General features: G+C 41.3%; 1 protein-coding gene across 2 annotated transcripts; it reads left to right on the top strand.

The window, feature by feature from the left end:
* Positions 1–6: 6 nt before the first annotated feature.
* Positions 7–15,622, top strand: ehhadh (enoyl-CoA, hydratase/3-hydroxyacyl CoA dehydrogenase). Of its 2 annotated transcripts, XM_033618176.2 has the most exons (7): positions 7–257; positions 2,775–2,878; positions 4,029–4,198; positions 5,014–5,125; positions 5,672–5,776; positions 13,068–13,409; positions 13,810–15,622. In XM_033618176.2, the coding sequence occupies exons 1-7, from the start codon at positions 184–186 to the stop codon at positions 15,060–15,062; spliced, it is 2,160 nt and encodes a 719-aa protein (XP_033474067.2). In that variant the 5' UTR covers positions 7–183; the 3' UTR covers positions 15,063–15,622. The 2 variants fall into 2 exon arrangements, with proteins under 2 accessions (XP_033474067.2, XP_033474068.2); XM_033618177.2 differs by lacking the exon at positions 2,775–2,878.
* The last annotated feature ends 55 nt before the right edge of the window (positions 15,623–15,677 follow it).

The following is a 15,677-nucleotide window of genomic DNA, read 5'->3' as shown; positions in this document are numbered from 1 at the left end:
AGAAGTCCGTTTGTAAACATGCCTGTATGGAGTAAAGTGTGATAAAGGTAATGCAGTCGTGTCAGTTAAAGTATTGCCAGGTGAGGTGCGTCGACTGAACTTTGTCACTTTATTAAGTTACAAAGTTCAGGCAGCACAGTTAAAAGAAGTGCGATAACTTGCACTGTGTGGTCGGCAGCTTCCATGGCTCAACTAACGTATGTTTCGAGGTCGGTCGGCTTGATTACTCTCCAAAATCCGCCTGTCAACGCACTCAGGTGAGCTGAAGCCAAACTAACACAAGGCTGCAGAGCTTCTTAATACATTATTTATGATGTTCACACACAAGTTGTTTTATTTGTTGTGGGAGTTTACTGCGAATTCATATGTTGGGGGACTTTTCTAATCGTTGGAGATGCAATGGGTATCCCACACAAAGCTAGCTGCACACTGGATAACTTTGTCAGAGAGAGTACCTTGATTTAACAACAGAGGAATATACTGTTTATAAGTTATATATTTTTTTGCCAGAGGGTGGCGTCAGAGGAAAGGCATTTCTTGCCTAAATTCTTTGTAAAGGAATTTAAGTAGTATATTAAATCAAGTAATAAGGTTTTGCAGTCCTTGTATTTTTCTTGAGCATCTTCATTTTATACTATTTTATACTTATATGCCACTACATTTCAGAGAGATATATTGTACTTTTGTATTGTACTTAAACAATTTCCCCCCGGGGATTAATAAAGTATTCTGAATCTGAATCTGAATTTTGCTGCACTATGTTTATCTCATTTTACAGCAGCTATATGCATTGTTTGTCCAGCCATTTGAGATAATAGAATGCTGAAAATCTTCATACAGTTGTAAAAAACATGGTAGTTGCCAAGCAAAAAAATCATCCCGTAGAACAGTGGTCCCCAACTGGTCAAGCCAAGGGGTCCAGATTTCTCCTTAGGGTGCTTTCAGACCTAGGGTTCACTTGCTTTGGTCTGAATCAGGGTCAAATTTTGTTACAAAGTTGTATAATTTCCATGCAGGAAAAATCCAGAAAGTAAACAAAACGTTGAAGAAGAGTACACTTGCAAGATAAATGTGACACTTTCTAATGTCACAGTGGAGGGACAACTCCATAGGTTGACTTTAGCGCTGGTCATCGTGTACTGTATTGACTGCATTGTTCATTTTTGTTCACCATACAGTTTGAAAAGGAGCAGCACAGGAGGAGGCGCATATTAATAATCCTCCGGGACTGTAACATGCTCATGCTTGTTTAACCCAAACAATGTGTAATGTGACAGCGTTGGTTCAGATTGGTGCAGATTGTTCTTACCAAAAACAAACCGCACCAGAGTTCGTTTGTAAGCTGACCGAGACCACCTCTTTAAGAAGGTCTCAGTCCGGTTGTTTTGGTGCACACCCAAGTGTGCGATTGCTGTGTTTACACCTACCCAAATGAACTGCACTTAGGGGGCAAACAAACTTGAGTTTGATTGAACCGAATCAAACAAGGCAGGTGTGAAAGCACCCATAGTCGTTAGTTCCAGGTCCACACATTTTAATACATTCAGCATCATACTTGTGTTTGGCCATGCAGTCAAGCTAGTTTGCTGTCTCTATTGAGTAGCTGTACATTAGTCACTCACTCTACAGCATGAAACGGCACTTTAAATTAAAAGCTCTGTGCCGGAAATTCAGTATACTTAAAAATAAAGTGTGTTTTTTACAAATTTGATACATTTGCAAGTCACCTGCGGTCCATTCAGAATGGACCCGTGACCCACTTTTGTACCACGACCTACCAGTTGGGAACAACTGCTATCCTATTTTACATCGAACTGCTCTCCAACTGTCTTCATCATTTTGAAACCATAACACAAAAAATGTTGAGGATGACTAATTTTCACTCCTGCCACCTAAAAAGAGGCAAAAATTGTCTGATGTTACTGTTTTAAAATAAAACAATGTCAAGCAAATGTGGTTTTCAATACTCTGCAATTTGATATCAGGCCAAAAGAACAACATTTACTCAATTATAACAGATTTCTTTATGGAACAGCATAGGAGGAAACACTCTGGGCTGGAGCCTCAGAAGCCATCCGCTCGCTCCGTCACTGCCTTTTAGGATATGATGCATGGTTGTAGATTGACAGAAAAATGTAGGCCCTTGACCTGCTATAATTCAGTGTTGCTGCTTTTGTGAAAATGAATAATTGATATCAACAAAGTGTCATAATATTGTTATGCTGTATGACGAGTACTTTAACTTTCGATTATTCAAGTATATTTTGCAGATAATACTTCTTTACTTTTGCTTAAGTAAAATCTTGAATGCAGGACTTTTACGTGTAGTATTATGGTATTTCTCATACATCTATCACTCAAGACTTCCTCGTCGTCAAGGGGAAATTCTTTTTCCCAGCACTTTATACTATCACTTTTATACAAAGAAAGACTGATGTGCCGGTCAATGAGCAGCTCTACAGGAGCAGTATGGGGTTAAAAGCCTTGCTCAATGGCTGCCTAGTCATGGTGATGAGGGAGGGGCACTTTTATCATAAAAATGTATCCTGCGTGCGTCACTATTAAGGCCACCACTGCCTGATTTTACAGAAAATATTCCGTATTTAATGTGTATCATATTCTGAATAATGCATATCATTTTTATGACGAACGATTGAAATGTCTGTGTTGTCTTTTAAGCCGAACTAATAACATTTTGCAGGTTGATTAAAAGGTAAACTCCAGCACTAGTATGCGTCCAGTATCCTTTAAAAGCATTTGTCTTTTTTATATAGTGCAGCGGTGAGGCAGGGCATTGTCGACACGGTGGAGAGAGCACTCAATGATCCGAAGGTGAAGTCTGTGGTCATCTGTGGCCAGAATGGAATCTTCTGCGGGGGTACAGATGTGTTTTCTTTTTCATTTTCCTGTAACTTTTCAATGGTGGCACAATCTCACATGAGTCATTTTCTTTGTTCCCTCCAGATATAAACTGTCGTCAGTGTGCCCTTAGAGATTTGACTGAGACAAGAGTTTTGAAAATCTTTTGAAAAGGCAAAACTCCACGACTCTGTTTACAAAGAATGGCTGCATTTGGTCCCTTATCACACACTGTGCTTTGCAATAAGCAATAAAAGAAATTGGATTTAAAGTTGAATTGGATTTAACTGGAATATCTGTATTCAGCACAATTATTATTTCTTGTGTTAAAAATATACAAAGTGGTGTTAAACTGTACAACTTTCAATTGTTATATAACAGACTTTTCCTAACTAAAGTAGACTACAAGACTACAACTAGTGCAAAGCAAAACAGATTTCATACATTTGAATGTTATAATTCAAGGTGTTTATTTTCACTCCGGTTATATAAGAACAATCATGTGAAATACCTCCGCTGGGAGGCTCCATTAAAGAAAAACTGTAAAGAGACGGCTTTAAAATAGAACAATTTGTGTCATATTATGACGATTTGTGGGATACATTAAAGCATGGAAGCAGCCATAGAGGGAAGAAATGGTTTCATTTTTTAGGTATTTTTGCCTTAATTTGACAGATGACAGTGTAGAGGCAGATTTAAAATGGGGGGAAGGAGAGAGGAGTAGGACAGGCAACAAATGCCCCAAGGCTGGAATTGAAACCGTGACGTTGCGGTTATAAGGCATGCATTGTAACCACCCACCCACCAAGGCCCTCCTTCCCTTGTTTCATATAAATTGAAACTGGATTTCATGCGAGCACAGCATTCATAAAAATACCTTCATGGGATGCAGGAATCATATCATGACAAAATCAAAAGTACATCACATACCAGGAGGCCTGTATATGATATTCTTCAACAGTTTGTGTGTTATTTAATAAAATAATGTACATGAACTACTGAAGAATATTTATATGAGCCTCTTGGTGTGTGTTGATTCTCTCAAAGACACATCCAATAGCAAATAGTTTTGTGGTCTCAGATATATTTCATATCACAGTATATCATTTCTTTCTTGCAGTTCCAACCCGCCTGATAACGTCAACAATTAAAAAAAATTTTTTTAACAGGGGCGGACATCACAGAGTTCCACAAAAACATGACCGGGCCTCCACTGGTACCGATGATCCACGCCATCGAGGCTATGAACAAGCCGGTGGTGGCAGCCATAGAAGGAAGTGCTTTAGGCGGAGGCCTCGAGGTGGCGCTGGGCTGTCATTATCGAATCGCACACTCTAAAGTTAGTTCATGCTTCAGATCTGTCTCTGTTTCTCTAATGTCAGTGTCAAGCTGCGTCAGTGTCTGACTGACACGTGTTACTGTTGTCACTGTTGAATTGTTTTCAGTTATTGCATGTAGGGAGTAGGTGATCTGAGGGAGAACGAGGGAGGATGCCATCCTGCTTGTTAGCAAAATGACCAAAATTCATCCCTGCTGTTAATCTGCCATCCCTCTGTATCCTCCGGGTCCAGACCCAGACCTATAAGCGATTTTGACAGAGTGTTTCTGTTTTAACCAGCACAGCATTTGTAGCACTGGTTTAATGACCAGGAAACTCTCAGACCAATTGCATGTGTTGTAAATCACCTCATGTGATACTATTTTAGCCACTCAAATCTGTGAATTCCAATAACCATTGCGACTTGAGAGTGTGTGAGATAAACACACTGTGCTGTTGGAAGAACTTTGCCTTCAGGCAAACTGGTTGCGTCGAGGAAAAAGATAATGGTTTGGGTTAAAATCACACGATCTGTACCCGAAAGCGCTTTTTGGCAGACAGACATAAAGGCTAACTTCTGCCATGTGTACACACAGGAGAGACGAGACATATCCTCATGTCCCCCCTGTTTAAAAATTAACAAATCGCCTGGGACCTGGGATCTGGGACCAGATCATTTATGTTAGGTCAATAAAGAAAAACATGTTTTTGACATGGTCGAATTTTGTGATATAAAAGAGGATTTTTACCCCTCTAGGCCATGTAATATCTTATGGAAAACCCACTCTGTTCAGTGCCGTCCATCCATCAAACATTGTGCCTTTGTGTCCTTTCAGGCCAGACTGGGGCTTCCAGAGGTGACTCTGGGTCTGCTGCCAGCTGCAGGGGGAACCCAGCGTCTGCCAAGGCTCATTGGTGTCCCAGCTGCCTTGAGCCTCATCAGCACAGGTAGAACCTCAGGTTAACCTTGCCTGACTGTTACAGAATTGATAGTTTAATAACTACTCAAACTCAACTATGAAATATCAATCAGTACATAGAGGTGACCATATGCAATAGTCTGTTCTTTTTACAGGGTTCTGTTTGTGCACCCACATGTTTTGTTTTTTAGTTGTGCTTCAAAGTGAACACAGCATACACATTTAAATGCTTTGTGTGCAGCTGCCATAATGTAGAGGTTGGTAGTTTACTCTGATGACCAGCAGAGGTCAGCATGTGTTTAGTTTTAGTTTTTTAGTTTTAGAAGCCTTTCCTATGCGAGTCTCTGCTCTGTTCTAAAATTTTCTAACCAAATCAATTTAGGCGAACAGTAATTCTTCACCTTTTTACTTCTAAAAGACTATCTTTGTGTCATTGTTTGATCAATGTCAGAATCTAACAAGGGGGTTTTGCAGTTACACTGAATGCCTGGACAGCTTGTTATTCCTCATTTAATCATTTGAAATGTCACATGTCACCCAGACAGACCTTTGATGCCCTTCATGTCTCCCACAGGCCGCCATGTGACTGCTGCCGAGGCACTTCAACTTGGCATCATGGATCAGGTTACTGATCACAGCGCTGTGGACGCAGCTGTGAAGTTCGCCCAGAGTGTTGCAGGTGAGGCACAGAAAACAGATAGCACAAGGTTCCTGCTGGTACAAAATCCACTCACTCTTCACTGGTTTAAAAATGGATTCAGTGGAAGGAAGATAAATTCCTTCCAGAGCAGTTATTTTGGGCAAGTCCGACATCAAGAAGTGTCGACATGTAGGTTTGTGGAAGTCAAAGGAAGCAGAAAACACGGCAGGCAGATCCTCCGCCACAGAAGCCATAAATGTTTCATGGCTCTGTCAGATGTGCTCTGATGTCTTCACTGCTTTTGCTCTATTATTCAGAAGGGCGAAAAGGGACAAACTTTCCTAGAATATTAATAATGGGCCCTCGCCAGTCATTTAACAGGATGAGGATCTTTCCGTGCACGTGAATCAGACTCATTTACCCACTGAATGGATTGCTAAAGTGTGCCACGTCCCTACAGTTTACTAGGAATGATTTCTCAGTCTGTGTAAAGAGTAACCTACTCAGATGTGTTATGTGCTACACTGTAATACTGGCAGACAACACTACTAGGCTCAGCTAAAAATTATAAATGATCTGTTTAAGATTGATTTATTGTGCATTTTTTGACACGCTTCAATTTTCCACTGCTGCTTTTATGTCGAGGATGATTTTATTCTTTAGAACAAATTAATAGCAGCTCTAATTTATTTATATTTTATTTTCATTTGAAAGGAATACTTTGACATTTTGGGAGATGCGCTTAATGGGTTTGTTGCAGAGAGTTAGATGAGAAAATCAATTCCACTCTCACACTAAAAAAATTACCACCAGCAGTTGATTATCGCAGTTTATACCAGCGGTCCTCAACTGGTGGTCCGTGGACCCCCAGGGGGTCCCCAGAAAAATGGGGAATAGTTTATTTTCACACTCAATGTAAGTGAGTGTCATAAGAGTGACTATTCTGATCAAAGGTTTCACTTCCTCCACAGTAGTTTCCTAAACTGATCTAAATGTAACAACCAAAATCTTATCAAATGGAGGTCCATGACCTAATGTTTATCAATCTAGGGGTCCTTGTCACAACAAAGGTCGAGAACCCCTGGCTTATATCATGCTCTGGGTAAGTATCTGACTCTGACTGGCTTCAGGGTGTCCATCCATCTGTGATGTAAGACATGTACTGAGTAGTTCCAGTGAAGCTGTCTGTTCACTATTCTCATTTAATTCACTGGCTACATAGTATCAGCCTGTACCTAAAACGAGTAACCATAGCAACAGGGACGCAGTCAAAGCCTCTGTTTACAATTTATTTACAACACTGAGTGTAGTTCTTCGGTGCCTCATCCTCTGAACACCACAGGATGTGGACTGTAACACACAAGCTGCAAGAAGTAAACTGGCCCTCTGAATGTACTGAGACTTGGTATCACATAAACGATCATCTCACATCTCATTCGCTATTCAACTCGCTACTTCAGGCTGCGGCTGACAGTGACATTACACATGGCCTGTTATTTGCTCGTGAACATCTTGATATTGATCAGGGGACATGGCTGGATAAGCAGCTAGTCCTGTTGTTAAACATAGTATCAAATTCAATTGACAATGTTATTGACTTTGAATCTTGCTAGCATAATGTTAGCCTTCTGGTAGGGTGGAATGATTATGACAAATTATCTAATTGCAGTCATTCTGACTGATATTGATATTGTGACATGATTTGCGATATCAGATGAAATTATAATTTTAACATTGTTGTTCTCAATTTTACTGAAAAACTAAAGGGGTGTGACTTTTGTGGAGATCTGTACCAAAGAAAGATGTTTTCTAAAGTCTGTAGAGCAGTGGTGTCCAAGTCATTTTAGTTCATGGGCCACATACAGTCCAATTTGATCACAGGTGGGCTGGACCAGTAAAACCATGGTATAATATCCTGTAAATAATAAACACCTCCAATTTTTCCCCCTGCTTTTTGTTTAAAGGACTATATTTAAAAAACGTGAATCCAATTACGTGCACTGTGTAGCAACCTTGACCTCAACCACACCAAACTAAAGTGAATGTAAAGAGCTGTATTCTGGTCGGTTTGGAAAAGCCTCTGAAGCAGCATTTTACATGACGAAAGCTACTCACTGTTTAACGCAATCCTGAAACCTGGCGCCTCTTAGCCTTCAGAAGTGCATCACTATTAGGTGTGCAAGGTTATTCACTGGGCTGGATTGGGCCCTTTGGCGAGCTGGTTCTGGTCCCCGGGCCGTATGTTGAACACCCCTACTGTAGCGTGTGATGTGGAAGCCAGGACATCGCTGCAGCATGACAATATTTAATTCAAAATGGTATTTTGACACACATTTTGCCTTTGACAAATATTGCAGGAGGCCATATTGCGATTTTTTTATAAGATTTTGGATTAATTGTTCAGCCCCACTTTCTGGGAAATAGCTGGGCTAAAGGGTTCTATGGGCTGAGTTCACTACAAATATCTCCCATTGCCAAGTTGTATGTACGGTTCGTCCTATTTACTGAAGCAGTGAACAACTATTCCATCACATAAGTGCTTTATAGGATGGCAGTGATTGTTCAGGTATTAGTCAAACCCTCACTGGGAAAACTGAGTTATGGCTTGTCCCTTACTTAGTTTAGCTTAGCATAAAGATTAAAAGCAGTGGGAAACAATTAGTGTGGTTGGTTCTTCCCACAGTTGCCTACCAGCACCTCTGATGCTCTCTAATTAACACATTATGTCTTTTTTTATCCATACAGAAGCCAAAATGTAAAAACAGCAAGTTGGTGGTTTGCAGGGACGTTACGTGCCGGACTATTGTGAACTAATACACATACCACCCACTCCTGTGTGTAGTTTTGTGTGTTGGCATTGTCAGATTACATGAGGGGAAGGTGTATCTTGTTCAGTCTTGTCTCAGCAGAGCTCTGGCTGTTCCACAGCTTTTGATTCTTCTGCATGAAATGAACATGAAAGATGTTTTCATGACTGCACTGTATGTCATTTTTAACTGTTTGTTGCTAGCTTACGTGGCAATGACAGCTCACTCCTAAGACATTTAAGGAAGTACGAACCCTGTTAGTTTGTGCCGAATGTTCCGCCTTTAGCAAACAATCTCACTACGTCTGTGCAAAATGTCAACAGCAAAACAACATTTCACAATCAAACGATGATTGCAGTCTTGTGCTTTTTACAAACACTTTTTTTTCCCCACACAACACTGCCAAGATGACTTTGAGTGGGTGAGAAAGTGAGTGTTGTTAGTAAAGCTGAGGCTTAGAGTGAGTCAGACAGAGAAGCCAACAGTATACAAGATGGGAGATTTGAGGAGATAGGAAGGAAATCTGCGGAGACTTTGACCGATACTCCAGTCTCGGGTTGATTAGCAGGGGTGTTAAGCAGAGACGGGAAATGTGTTTCTAAATTTACAAACAAAACGTGTGAATGTTTGTGACATTGAGATGCACGGCTGGTGAGTCAACCTGCGCAGAATAGACATAAAACAGTACACAGCAGTAAAGCTGGCACATGGGTATATATTTGGGCAAAAAGCAGTTTGTGCACTTATACTGATGCACGTGTGGGCTCATACACACACACACTAACACACATATACACCCCACACATGCACAGATTCAAGTCTCTGCTGGTGACGAGATTAACTTTTTTACCCCAGTAGTTGCAACATCTGCCCGCTACATCTGTCAGGACGACCAGGCTTTCCACTCGCTGCACAACAAATCCATCGACACAGCTCAACCATTTACAGATTAACCACTGCAATAATGCCCTTCTAAAGTACATTGGAATCACATTGCACAGCCACACACAGCATCTCATTGACATTTCAGAATGGACTTTTAACTGACCTGAAACGACCCTCACCATCTATTCTTCCTCCGTGATGTATTGATACTGACTTTATTAGACAAAATTGTTAGTTATTGGACTAAGTGGAGGTAACAGATCAGATGCTGCTGCTGTCCCTTTAAGCTTTGCCATGGTGACCCAGTTTCTGGCCCAGACCCACGGCTGAGTGTAATTCAGTAGAGCTGTGAAGGATTCTGACTACTGTCTCGTGTAATCATGTCAGAGGAGACAGGAATGGGAATTAAGATGCTTTTAACAAGGTTTTAGCGGAGTGGCCCTCCCCTTCACTCTCATTGTTCGCAGGATTTAATCACTTCAGACAGGAAGTCTTATGTTGCAAAGTTTTTAGGGTCTAATATTAAATCTTCTCATGTAGTTTCACTCGGAAAATTGCTCCAGTAGTGTTCTGTTGCTAATGAGCCTGAGAATCACAAAAATTAAATTTCCCCCCTTGTGCTCTCAGATTTGGAAATTTACCAACCATTTTGCCCAGATTCAAATTGTTGCTTTTCATTTTCGTTTTCAGATTGGTGTTATTCAAGGTGAACTGTGACACTGGAGTCCCTCCAATTATGTTGGAAATGGTCTGTCAAATCACTCTGCTCTTAGAAGCTACTGGGGTGTCTAGTGATTGAGTGGCCAATTATATGTAGACTGAGTGCTGGCTGACAAATTGGAGAAAGTGGGAAAAAACGATACTAATGGAAACTAGGAAGCGCATTTCAGTTTAGAAAATAAAATTATGCAGGTGTACATGTACAGAAATGTCATTCCAAAGTAAATTTTTGATTTGGCAAAAGTCAGAGAACTATAAGTAGAAAGGTCATGAATTACCCTTACGAATCAGTCTGGGCTAAAGTGCTTCCATAAAGGTCAATTCAAGTTCAATCAGACTAATTTAAAAAAGGTTCAAGTAGTCAAGATAATTGCGTGCACGCTGTTCCTAAGCAGCGCAAGAGGTCGTACATGGATCAAATCAATACACATAGCAACCAGCAGAGAGCTGGATGTTCACTATGTTTTCACTTTTAGACAGCAACAACTTAAGAGGGGAGGCAAGAATGGTCCTGCAGGTGAAAACTCAATTTAAAAATATTGCTCGGAATGGTAAGTATGCCTTTAGGCGATTTAAGGACTTAAAGGTCCAGTGTATAAGATTTAGGAAGATTTAGTGGCATCTAGCAGTGGGGATTGCAGAATGCAACCAGATGAAACATCTCCTGGTTCGATTTCCTTAAGTGTTCATTATTCAGGAATTTTTCGCAGTTAGCTGATTTATCTGCAGAGGTCTCTTCTTTTCCAAAACAACAGACCAGGTGATTAAAACAGGTAAAAACACTTTATCAAACAATTTCACATTACAAATCAGTGTTTCTCTGACGCCATTTGGCATGTCGCAGACAGGTTGCTAGCCCAGCACCTGCTAATCAGTGTTGCCAAGTCTGCTTATTATAAGTGACTTTGGGCTTGTTTTTCTGTAAAGTCGCTTACAAATATTGGTAGTCGCGGGTCGCGTTTTTTTTGGGCTTGTCTCTAAAGCGTAGTTGCTTATTTGGGCTTGTTCCCAGCTCCATAATAAGTTGTCAAGCAGATATTTTTGATATCTTATTTAAACGTAGGATAGTTTGTCTTGCCTGTACCCTCTGTCCCTCCCCTTTCCCCATATACACAGGAGACAGCAGAGTTTTTTCCCACCCGCATCCTGCTTCTAATTGGCTCTGACTCTGATGTCAACGAGTACTAGCCAATCAGAGGCAGAGCAGGGTAATGTGTTTTTTTTCTGGTTAGGAAAACATCAGTCCTGTAACTAAAAGAAAAAAGTTAGATGAGTGCATAAAAAGCAATAATAAATAAAGAATTTGTGAATTCAGGATGATATTTATTTGTGTGTGCAAATTTTAATTATCAGAGGTTTACTGTGTATATAATGTACTTGGTACATCAGTCTATATTTGATATCCCATCTGTTTTCTAATGTTGATTAATGTTAAAAGGTGGTTTAACTCCCTCTTGTAGTCATTGTCCTGAAGCTCAGGGGGGAGAAAAATAAATAAACTGTGTACCGTGGGTACAGTTTTGCAAAACTGCGCACAGTTTACTAATCTGTCCACATGGATGTAAATTGACAATCTGTACCCACAGTTTTTCTCCTCCTCTCCAAATCAAACAGACCAGGTTATTAAAACTGATAAAAACACTGAATAAAGCACTTTCATGTTGTGTTTTTCCAACACTCTCGTCACGGAGGGGCTGCAAACTATGGTGGCCAATTCAAAGACACAAAGACGCAAATGGTCCCATGTAGAGCCAGTGTTAGGTTTGTCTGTTCTGGGCTACTGTACAAACATGGCAGTGCAACATGACTTTTTTCGTACACAAGTACCTGCTTCCTATGTAGATATAAACCGCTCATTCTCAGGTAACAAAAACACAATTCTATTTTCAGGTGATTAGACACTAAAGAAAACATACTTTTTATAGTATATCCCATTTTTGCCAATATATCCCCCTAAATCCTTCACACTGGCTGAACTTTTTACCAAAATCAACTTGATGCTAGAGCTGTCCAATCTCATGATGTTTCCATATAAACACATCTAAGTTTACTTTTTTGACACTGCTTTAAACATAACAAATGAAATTTTGAAATGTACCTTTACAACACAACCATGTTGCCTACACGCAAGAGATGAGACGTCATCAGACATTGCCTCATGCTGTTGAGTTAGTTAAGCAGCGATCTTGCTACAAACGGATACCTGTTGCTGAGCTCCTGTTTTGTTAGGGTTAGGGTTAACTCAAATCAACTCAACGCATGTGTGATGTTTGGTTACATGTAGTCTCCATTTTGTTCATGTATGAAAAGATAGTAGTCGTACAACCAGGCTTGGTAAGGTTGATGTCTGTGTAAGTAACATGAGCATTATGGAAATTCCAATAGCAGTGTTGCTGTGAGTTTTTGACTGTCATCTTCTTCCACACTATCCAAGATACCACAACCAAGAAGCATGGACCCAAACTGTCAAAAAGTATTAATCAATACATAAACGTATACATTTTTAAACATGGTTTCCTGCTGGGAAAATATAGGAAACTTATTATGTAGCGTAAGCCTAAACGTTATATATCACATACTATAATAATGATAATTAAACATGTATGTAGGTTTATATGTTGTCATTTATCATTATGTAATTCATTCAATTTATTATTTATGTAAGGTGATTTTCAGTAAACTTTAATTTTGTGACTGATAGTGGTCAATAAATTAAAATAATATGGCAGCACACTAGGAAGTCACTGGTAAAATCATTGTTTCTTGTCAGGTCAGCAATACAAGAACTGTGGTTAAACTCAGGCTTAGCCTGACCTGAACCAGGTTAGTTTCCCAGCATTTGCCATAGAAACGGAACTTGAACTCTATTTTATGGAATGGGCCCCTGGAGTCATGTTTCTTCCATCTTTCTGTTTTAGGTCAGCCACTGGATTACCGTCGTATAAGTAACTATCCATGTCCACGCCCGTGTGATTTGGATGCTCTGTTTGAGGACATGATGCAGAAGGTGCGTCAGAGTGCGCGTGGAGCCATAGCACCAGTTGCATGTGTCCAGGCGGTGCGGGCGGCTGCCACCCTGCCATACACTCAGGGTATGGAGCGGGAGCAAGAGCTGATGGCCACTCTCTTCACCTCAGGCCAGGCCCGCGCCCTGCAGTACTTCTTCTTTGCTCAGAGAGCTGCTGGCAAGTGGATGATGCCCAGTGGAGCCCGATGGGACACAAGCAAGCCCAGGCCCGTACATAAAGCAGCTGTCATTGGTAAGAGCTTTGGGCTTCCAGTTTGTATTAGTCTGAGCTTTCAATAAACACATTGACTCATCAAGCTATCTGTGTGGCATCTCCAAATTCACGTTGCCTATGGAAACTAAGCCCTCAGTTATAGTTTGGCTGAGTGTAAATGGATGAACTCTCTCTTCCCTGCAGGGAGGATTGGATGTATGACAATCTGGATATGTGAAGCTCAGCAGCTTGTGCATTAAAATTGCAAGCTTTGGAAAAACTTTATGCTCCCAGGCCCAAACTAAACAGCCTAAGATTGTGTAGTGTGCACAAAAAAGAATTTACTGTAATTTTTCTCTGTCAGAAATGTCTGTGATGTGTGTGACTGGTCATTCTGAGGTAATATTTCTGTAGTCACCATGTGATTTTGTCTGCAAAGGTCTCGGCACCATGGGGAGAGGCATAACAGTGGCCCTGGCCCAGACAGGGTTGTCTGTGGTTGCTGTGGAGACCCAGGAGAAGCAGTTAATGGAGGCAAAGCAGGAAGTATCTGGCATGTTGCAGCGAGGAGCTAAGAGATGTGGGGGGGCTCCTGCACTTGATAGGATCAGCTACAGCCAGAACATCCAGGCTGTAGCAGACGTCGACCTGGTCATCGAGGCTGTGTTTGAGAACATGGCCCTAAAGAAGAAAGTCTTCCAGCAGCTGTCTGCTGTTTGTAAACCAGGCACTTTCCTGTTCACCAACACCTCTACACTAGACGTGGATCAGCTGGCCTCTGAAACCCCCAACCCAGAACTGGTGGTTGGGATGCATTTCTTTGCCCCAGCCCATGTCATGAAGCTGCTGGAGGTGGTGTATGGGCCACGGTCCTCTCCTCAAGCTGTGGCCACTGCCATACAACTGGGAAAGAAAATGGGCAAAGCCAGTGTGGCAGTCGGCAACTGCCATGGCTTTGTGGGGAACCGCATGCTGAAACCTTACATCAACCAAGCTTCCTTCCTGTTGGAGGAGGGAGCCACACCTGAGTTGGTAGATCGAGCGCTGGTGGAGTTTGGCTTTCCAATGGGTGCGTTCAGAATGTCTGACCTTTCTGGACTCGATATAGCCTGGAAAATCAGGAAGGAAGAGGGGATGGTGCAGCTTGGCATAGCATCAGGGCCGTCTGCTAGAATCCGACATGGCTGCAGGTACAGCCCCCTGGGAGACCTGCTCTGTGAACAGGGACGGTTTGGCCAAAAATCAGGCCAAGGATGGTACCAGTATGACAAACCAGGAGGTCGTATTGCCAGATCTGATCCCTGGCTGCATAGGTTTCTGGAGGAGTACCGAGCCCAGCACGGCCTGGTGGCGCGCAACATAGACCAGCAGGAGGTGCTGGAGCGCTGCCTCTATTCTCTAATCAACGAGGGCTTCCGCATCCTGGAGGATGGAATAGCTGCAGGACCTGAAGACATCGATGTCATCTATGTCTTTGGCTATGGCTGGCCCAGGCACCGTGGAGGTCCTATGTTCTACGCCAGCATGGTGGGGCTTGCGAAGGTCCTGGAGAGGCTGGAGCACTACCACCAGGCTCACCCTGATGTACCCAGCCTGCAGCCCTGCGGCCTCCTCAGGAGGCTGGTGGCCAGTGGCAGCCCACCTGTCAACAAGTGGAGGGAAGCCATCAAGAAACTCCGCAGCCATCTTTAAATCTGGAGATCATCAGCTTTAATCTCTTCATTCACTTTGATAATGAAGGTCTTACACTGTGATTAACTTTTAATGAACTGCATTTACACAGGCTGTTCTTTTTTCTTTTTCTATACTGTGATTATGGATGATATTCAAGGAGGGATTAATTTCAGGGATTAATAATCATATCTCTGACTGTGGGCCAACTCCAAGTTACCAGTTTATTTGTCAGGAATATACAGTGTAATAAACTTCATCACATCAACTATAAACCAACACTTATAGAGTTTCTGATGTTGACACTATCAGAGATGTTGATTCAGCTTACAAAACACTGATTGTACTGTATCATTTCTAATATTTCTAATATATCTTTTATTTTCTAATATTTACCTGTGTATGTAAATGGGTGTGGTCAAAGTGCTAGAAACACTTGAAATAGGGGATTTCATTGAATGTCCTATGTTAGGCTTGAATCATGTTTAATACATGTTGGTACATTTAACTGTATGTACAATTTGTAATAATAAAAATATATATCATCTGATGCCTTAATAAAGATCCGTTATATACTCGTGTATAGACTTTTTGGTGATTTGTATTGTTTTTATTAACTTCAGATATTGTTTGGGT

This window comes from Epinephelus lanceolatus, chromosome 14 (assembly GCF_041903045.1).
Source record: "Epinephelus lanceolatus isolate andai-2023 chromosome 14, ASM4190304v1, whole genome shotgun sequence".
Lineage (NCBI taxonomy): Eukaryota > Metazoa > Chordata > Actinopteri > Perciformes > Serranidae > Epinephelus > Epinephelus lanceolatus.
Note: the sequence above shows the minus strand (reverse complement) of the source record. Positions and strands in the feature narration are given on the sequence as shown.

Excerpts from the sequence above, each read along its gene's own strand:
- ehhadh (XM_033618176.2), top strand. The coding sequence starts at position 184 with ATGGCTCAACTAACGTATGTTTCGAGGTCGGTCGGCTTGATTACTCTC. Across the intron at positions 258-2,774 it reads CCGCCTGTCAACGCACTCAG|TGCAGCGGTGAGGCAGGGCA; the intron begins GTGAGCTGAAGC and ends TTTTTTATATAG. Across the intron at positions 4,199-5,013 it reads ATCGAATCGCACACTCTAAA|GCCAGACTGGGGCTTCCAGA; the intron begins GTTAGTTCATGC and ends GTGTCCTTTCAG.